This window comes from Ammospiza caudacuta, unplaced genomic scaffold (assembly GCF_027887145.1).
Source record: "Ammospiza caudacuta isolate bAmmCau1 unplaced genomic scaffold, bAmmCau1.pri scaffold_39, whole genome shotgun sequence".
Lineage (NCBI taxonomy): Eukaryota > Metazoa > Chordata > Aves > Passeriformes > Passerellidae > Ammospiza > Ammospiza caudacuta.
Genome location: NW_026683124.1, coordinates 3,163,863 through 3,171,894, shown reverse-complemented (window position 1 = coordinate 3,171,894; position 8,032 = coordinate 3,163,863). Strand labels below are relative to the sequence as shown.

At 49.9% G+C, this 8,032-nt stretch overlaps 1 protein-coding gene across 1 annotated transcript; it reads left to right on the top strand.

The window, feature by feature from the left end:
- The first annotated feature begins 6,868 nt into the window (after positions 1 to 6,868).
- Positions 6,869 to 7,801, top strand: LOC131571833 (olfactory receptor 14A16-like). Its single transcript, XM_058824599.1, has one exon. It carries the CDS (start codon positions 6,869 to 6,871, stop codon positions 7,799 to 7,801), a length of 933 nt encoding a protein of 310 aa, XP_058680582.1.
- Positions 7,802 to 8,032: the final 231 nt, after the last annotated feature.

Sequence of the window (8,032 nt, the reverse complement as noted above, 5' to 3'; positions counted from 1 at the left end):
CCATCCCCCGTGTTGGACCCGTCCCTCAGCACACCGTCCCAGGGTGGCGAGAGAGCTCCACATCGCACAGAAACTCAAACTTCCCCTCGTCCGTGTCTGAGACAGAAGGGGTCCACTGGGAACTCCGAGTGGTACAAGAACCAGACCTCCGCCAAAGATCCTCACACTTTTTCCACTGCACAAGCAGCGATCCCACGTCCACGGTGCAGTCATCAAAGAGGGCCTCCATGAGGTGTACCCCCACAAGAGACCACTCTTCCTTGGAGAACGGCTTTGCAGAGTCCAAAAAGAGCCCTCGTTCTCGGGCCCACAGAAGCAATCGCTCAAATTCATTCCAGGAAATAGAAACCTGTTTCCACTGCAGGGCCCCCCCTCCAGAGATCCAAAATGAGGGAATCCTCCTTGAAACCCACAGCGGTTGCCATTACCCCAAAAACAGCAGGCAAAGCACCAAAGAGGGGTGACAATAAAACCTCACCAGCAATCCAGACTCTGTCTCAGGCTAGGCTGCAGTACACTTTGGCAGTCACCTGATGTCACTAGAGAACAGGAAAGAACAGAAGCACACATGGCTGTTCTCAAGGTGAAGAAAAAATGTGAAGTTTATATTCTGACTCCAACATCTATAGTTTTCCAAAAGTGACAGCGATTGGAGGGTGACAGTGCCACCTCTCCAATGACACTGATCAAACCAACAGCCCTTCAACTCCCTCTTCCTCCATAAAGGAATGCGAAACAATGAGTTACTTACAGAAAGTGTGTGATAAAGTTCACTACAAGAATGTCAACATCAGAAGGCTTAGAAAATCTTAAAAAACCAGGATGACACAAGTTGGGCTAAACTTGACCTCTGGTGACTGCTTCTCTGGTGACTGCCCCTGCACCACTGGGGCTCACTTGTTTCCTTCTTATGGAGACCATTGTGACACTGCGGAGCATTGTGGAACCAATGGGCCATGGTGACACTTAGGGACTTGTGGAACCAAGAGGAACATTGTGACCCCGCAGGGTACCATGGATCCCAGGGGCCACTGTGACACTCTGGGGCCTCATGGAACCAAGAACATTTTTCTGTTCTCTTCGAACCAAGAACATGTGGCCCAGTTGGAACTCACGGTCCTAAGGGGCCAGTGTGAAGCAGCAGAGCTTTGTGGAAACAAGAGGCTATTGCTGCATTTCAGGGCCTTGTGGAGCCAAAGGCCCATTGTGATCCTGCAGGGCACTGTGGATCCATGGAGAGCATTGTGGCATTGCAAGGCCCCATGGAATCAGGGAGACAATTGTGACCCTGCAGGGTGTCATGGAAGGAAGGGGCCATTGTGACACTATGGGAAGTTGTGGAAGCAAGGGAATCATTGTTGCACTACTGGGCCCCAATGGAACCAAGGGGCCATTGGACACAGCGGGACTTCATGGAACCAATAGACCATTATGGCACTGTGGGGCCTTGTGGAACCATGGAGACCATTAAGATCCTTAAGGACTTGTGTAATCAAGTGACCATTATGACACCTGAGGGCACCATGGAAGCAAGGAGCCATTGTGACACTGCAGGGCCCTGTGGAAGGAAGGGAACATGAAATAGGTGTGGCTGCCTTGGCTTCCCAGGGGTCACTTACAGGTCAGGCTGACTTTGGAAGGCTGAAGGCCATTCCCATCTGCCCCTGAAACATTGGGGCTCTGAGCTTTTCTTTTTATGGAAAAGAACTGTCCATTTTTTCCAGGCATCCATGGCCAAAATTTGAATTCCACCTCCAAATGTTTGTGTATCCAAGGATTGCTCCCAGACAAAAGCTGCCAGGACAGACAAGTCTGGCTGGTCTTTGACTCCTGAGTCGCAGCACTCATCTATTTTCCAAACACTGGAAAGGGCTCTTAGCTTTTCTTTGTATGGAAAAAAAATTCCCTCTTTTCCAAGCACAAATGTTCTAAATTAGGATTCTGCATTCGTAATTTCAAATATCCTAGGGTTGCTCCAAGCAAATCGGCCAGGACAGACAGGTCAGGCTTACTGATGGCTGCTGTTCATCAGCTCCTGAAACATTGGGGCTCTGTGGTTTCCTTCCTATGGAGACCAATGTGACATTTGAGAGCCTTGTGAAATGAAGGGGCCATTGTGACACTGCAGAGCCTTGTGGAATCAAGGACAGCATTGTGGCTCTGTTTGGCCGCATGGTCCCAAGGGGCCAGTGCAAAGCAGCGCTGTGGGAGTTAGCCCAGTTGTAACTCAGAGTCAGACAGATTTTACCCTGGAAGAACTGGGTGTGAGTTTCAAGTTCTAGGAATCATTCGATTTACTTAGGCTGAGCTTGAGACTTTTCCAATAAGCCTTTATTTTTGTTGTGCTAAGTTGTCCAAGTTCTAATCCTGTATTGGTTTATTGGTTACTTGTTACTTCTATTTTTCTAGTTTTCTAGCCCCAAGTGTCTATGTTGTGACTTCCTCTTTGTCTCAGGTTTTAGGATACTGCCCCTCATACCGTGCTCGAATTCTCCATGTTTATTGTTTTTCACCCTGTAATTAAAGTTCTTTTTGGGAAACTCCATCGAACCCACTCCTTTTCATTTTTGCCACCCTCACCCTGCTGAAGTCAGGGACTCAGAGAGGTTTGTCGCAGCCACCCTCATTGTGACATTTGGCACCCGAACTGGCACCATGACATTCAGGGCTCCCTGGGTCAGTCACGTCAGCTGGGGTTAGCTGATGGATAGGTCAGTGCTCCCCGGGATTTTGGATTGTTCCAGGCCTGGTGGATTCATTGTTCCTTCAAGGGACCTTGGCCCAGGATCGGCAGGGGCAAAAACGGTTTCTCCTGTATAGGATTTCAGGTGGGTTTGGGGAAATGCAAGACATTTATTGCCCATTTTGCCACTGTGTTTTTACAATATGCACCCAAGTCCCATTATTGATTTGGTGTGCTCTGGTGGCTGTTGCCCCTAAGGCGGAGAAGGAGAAAAATGGGCAGCTAGATGTCCAAAGTAGAAAGGAGTTTATATGGATGCTTTAAGTTAATTCTAACAGATCGTGACAAAATATTTTCAAAGAACAAATTAAAATCAATCATGAGGTGGATTATTAAAAATTTTCCAGATGCATCTGCTGATGAAATCCATACCACTGAATTTTAGGACTCAGTGGGACTTAAACTGTACAACCTTTCAATCCAAAGGGAGCCCATTGCAGCCCACATGCTCCCCAACTTCCATACCATCCTTCAGATCCTTCACCAGCAAGCAGTGTCTCAAAAACTCAATCCGTTGGTCACTCCTAACTCAGGACCTCCCCTCAAACATGCCTTTCTCAGACCTTCCACAATGGTCCAAGATGGCAATGGCCACGTGGTCTTGGAATATCATGCCCTGGAGACTCAAGATGGAAGGAGCCTGAATGTGGCTTGGGAGCCGAATCATCCTCCCTCCATCTTGGCTCCTCCACTTCCTGCTACCACAACCTTCTCTTCCGGCCTGAATGAACCTCCAAACTCCATCCCCACAACTGTGGGTCATGTCCCTGCTGTCAATCATTCCACTTTCACCCTGGGCAATGCCTCCAGAACTCTACCCCGGAAGTCTGCCATCGTAAATCAAGGCCCTTCCTCCCCAACACCTGACAAAATGGCAGTGCCCTTTGCCTCACCCTCCAGCAATAATATAACCCCATGGTCAAAGATACTAAGCCCAACTGACACACTATTTCTAATCAGAATGTTTCTCCTCCAAGGTATTCCTCCTCCCCGGAAGACAGTTTGGATTCCCCAGAGCCACCTTTCCCCTCAACCCCAGAAGGTCCCTAGGAAATGATTCGAAAAGAAGCAATTAAGGAAGGACCGTGGCAAATAGTCTCGAAACCCCTCATTGCCCCCGGTATGTTATGAAAGAAGGGGGCAGAATCCCAGGTATCAGCCATTGGTTTACAGGGAAATCAAGGATCTGTGTAGGGCAGCTAAAGACCATAGGAAGGACTTCCTTTGTTTTAATGGCCTAATGAGGGCCATGTTTAGAGCACATCATAACCCCCTATGATTTAAAATGTATTAGCACCACGTTGTTGTCTCCTACAGAATACAACCTGTGGGAAGGGGGATGGAAGTGTTTACTAAATCAATTAATAGCAGACTATGCTAATAATGAGGCAAGAGCAGAATTGACAATCAGCCATCTAGCTGGAGAAGGACAGCAAAGCCGACTAGATGATCAAGCAGCAGGTGTCCCCAGAGAAGTATAGGATGATATCAAAGAGATGGCTTTGAAAGCTTTAATCCAGGTCCCACTTCATAGTACCCCCAATTTGGACTACCTTGGGTGGCTGCAGCTAAAGCTTTAGGACAATCAGACCATCTTGGGTGCCTGTTAAGTAAGCAAACCAATGCTACTCCCTCACACTGAGTGGCCTGCTCTCAGACATAGAGACCATCAAACATGCCAACTTGCAGAACAGCGATAGAATTTTTATTCTGGGCACATGGGCATGGCTGTGTAGACTCTGAGGGCATGTGTTGCATGAACCCCTCCAGCCACAGGGAGTCAATCCCCAAGAGCATTCAAGTACTGAATGAAGAGTTCAAGAAGCTTCAAGTGGAAAACAAAGACTGGGTCAATGAACTCTTCCAATCCAAGGGACAAAAGGGTTGGATGATGTCTATCTAAAACAGGACATTTATTTTCTTAGCTGTTGTTGTATTGTTAATTGTCTCATGTTTGTTTGGATGCTTTCAGAAAGCCTTACAAAATTCTTTTAGTTCCATCTTGGTAGTAAAACAGAAAGAGGGAAGATACCCAACACAGGCTCCTTATGGACTCCTTGGAGGAGAGAACTGGAGGTCAGGATGGCACAAAAACCTCTCAGAGACTCAGTGTGGGCAAGGAAATCCTTAAAAGTACCTAAAAGTATTCTTAAATCCATAAAGTACATTAAAAACCTTAAGTATCTAAAGACATTAATGAGCCCCACTGAGTGTCAGTACAATGCTCTCCAGGGACTCGCTAAAGCAGAGAATTGGGGCCATGATTGCACAAACCTCTCACAGAGTCCGTATCAAAAGGGAAACACCAAGTACCTTAAAATAACTGAAGTACCCTGAAATACTAATGAGCTCCAATGAGTGTTGTTACTGACAAAGCCTCTCCAGGGACTAATTAAAGCAGATAATTGGAGGCCATGATTGCACAAACCTCTCAGAGACTCCAAGGCAAAAGCCAAACCCAAAGACCTTTCAAAAATCTGCAGTCCTGACAGGGAGCATTCAGGAGCCCCCAGGGCCATTCCTGAGCAAGGCTCCCCAGGGACTCCTTCCAGCAGATCCTTGAGGCCACTGGGATGTGGGCTAGGGGGGGATGCTGAGGGCAGGACAAGGGGCTGACGGTGCCCAGCCTGGCTGGGGCTGTGCCAGAAGGCCCCAGGGCCTCAGGACAAGGTGTCTCCTCACAGCCCTTGGTGGCACAGACCCTGCTGTGCCCCAGGGCACCAAGACTTGGCTTCTCTTTGTTTGCACCTGTCATCACTGCCTCCAGTTCTCTGCTCTGCCTGGGGCCTGGGGACACTTTCTCAGTTGTGTTCCTCAGTGGGACCCATTAAAAGTCCAAGAAACTTTGGAGTTGGATTCTGACTTGGAGTTCTGGAGAGGTTTCTTCAGCTCCCTCTCAGGGACTGATGTTCAGGGCCTGAGCACAAAGCCCCAGAGGCTCATTAATGTCCTTGTGCTGTGTCTGTGCTGCTGAGCTGTGCTGGGCTCCTGGCACAGAGGCAGCTCCTGGTAACCAAGAAGAGCTTCAAAAGCACATTTCTCTTGATGAGCAGCTCTTCTGCCAGCCCAGCAGAGCTGGGGCACTGCCTGCAGCCACCCTGGGCACAGCACAGAGGCACAGAGAGCTTCAATCAGTCAGGGCTGGGAAGGTGCTGAGAAGTGCCTGGGGCAGAATCACTGCCAGCCCTTGGCACAGGAACCTCTGGCTGCAGGACAATGCAGCTGCAGCTCCTGGAGCCATCTCCTTAAGTTGGAACATCCCAATGCCTACAGACCCTGTGAGTACATTCTCTGATTGTCTCTTGTGCAGAGCAGCCAGGGGTGCCCAGGACTGTCCTGCAGAGCAGGGTCCTGCAGAGCAGGGTCCTGCAGCCCAGGGTGCTGTGCTGGGCAGGGACTCTGCTGCCTGCCAGGGACAGCTCTCAGCCAGCCCTGGCAGCTGCTCCCAGCCTGGGGGACAAGATCTGGGTGGGAGGAGACAGCTGGTCAGGCTTGGAAGTTTTCTCCTTGTGTGGGGTGGATGCTGCATTGTTCAGGACTGCTCCCAGCACGGCATTAAACTGCCGAATATTTGCAAATAGAATAAATAGAATATACAGGGAGCACAGCAAGGCAGGGGCTGCATAAAAGAGAAAATCATGCTTTTTATTCTACTACTCTGGGTTTCCTAAATGGGAAGTTGCACACAGATTTTAATCTCTCAGTTCACATTTAGGAAAAAAAAAAAGTTATCTCAGATGTGAATAAACCAGATGCTGACGAAAATCAGCACAGGGCCCCTTACAGGCAGCATCTTTGTCACTTTTCCAGTCTCCTCAGGGTTACTCTGACGTTGCCATCAGAGCCTGCAGAGCCAGAGCTGCCCCTGGGCAGTGCAAGAGCTGGGAGGGGTCTGCAGGGCAGAGCTGAGCCCCCAGGGCTGGGCTGGGCTCTGGCAGCACTGGCAGGGCCCAGCCCTGGGCACAGGGAAGCAGCTGCTGGCAGGGACAGCTCCAGGCAGCAGCGCCCTGAGCAGGCAGAGGGGGGAAAGTGCCCCCAGGCTGTGCTGGGATATTTCAAGTCCTCTCCAAACACAACTATTCCATGAATACTTTTTCTCCAGATCCCCATGCAAAGGCACAGCAAATGTCCAACAGCAGCTCCATCAGGCACTTCCTCCTGCTGGCATTGGCAGACACACGGCAGCTGCAGCTCCTGCACTTCTGCCTCATGCTGGGCATCTCCCTGGCTGCCCTCCTGGCCAACGGCCTCATCATCAGCACCGTAGCCTGCGGCCACCACCTGCACACGCCCACGTTCTTCTTCCTGCTCAACCTGGCCCTCAGCGACCTGGGCTCCATCTGCACCACTGTCCCCAAAGCCATGCACAATTCCCTCTGGGACACCAGGGACATCTCCTACAAAGGATGTGCTGTACAGCTATTTCTGTTTGTCTTCTTCATTGGAGCAGAGCTTTCCCTCCTGACCGTGATGTGCTACGACCGCTATGTGTCCATCTGCAAACCCCTGCACTACGGGACCCTCCTGGGCAGCAGAGCTTGTGCCCACATGGCAGCAGCTGCCTGGGCCAGCGCCTTTCTCAATGCTCTGCTGCACACGGCCAATACATTTTCCCTGCCCCTGTGCCATGGCAATGCCCTGGGCCAGTTCTTCTGTGAAATCCCACAGATCCTCAAGCTCTCCTGCTCACACTCAAACTTCAGGGAACTTGCGCTTCTTGTTGTTACGGTCTTTTTGGTGTTTGGTTGTTTTGTGTTCATTGTTTTCTCCTATGTGCAGATCTTCAGGGCCGTGCTGAGAATCCCCTCTGAGCAGGGACGGCACAAAGCCTTTTCCACCTGCCTCCCTCACCTGGCTGTGGTCTCCCTGTTCCTCAGCACTGGTATATTTTCCTACTTAAAGCCCCCCTCCATGTCCTCCCCATCCCTGGATCTGACCCTGTCAGTTCTGTACTCGGTAGTGACTCCAGCCTTGAACCCCCTCATCTACAGCCTGAGGAACCAGGAGCTCAAGGCTGCCGTGTGGAGACTAATGGTTGGATGCATTCAGAAAGACTAAATTAGATGACAATTTTTGCAAATCACTTGCAATAAAAGTCATCTTAGATAGCTCTTGTTGGTTTTCTTGCTGTTTTTTTTCCCCTTGATTATAGTTTTTTCATATTTTCCAAAAGAAAAGCCACACTTCGTTCCATTTCTGCAGAGATGCCCTTTAGTTGCCTTCTCTGGAGCTCCAGCAGCAATGTTTGTGTGCAGAGATGGGGCAGATCAGGGCTGGCACAGCAGCTGT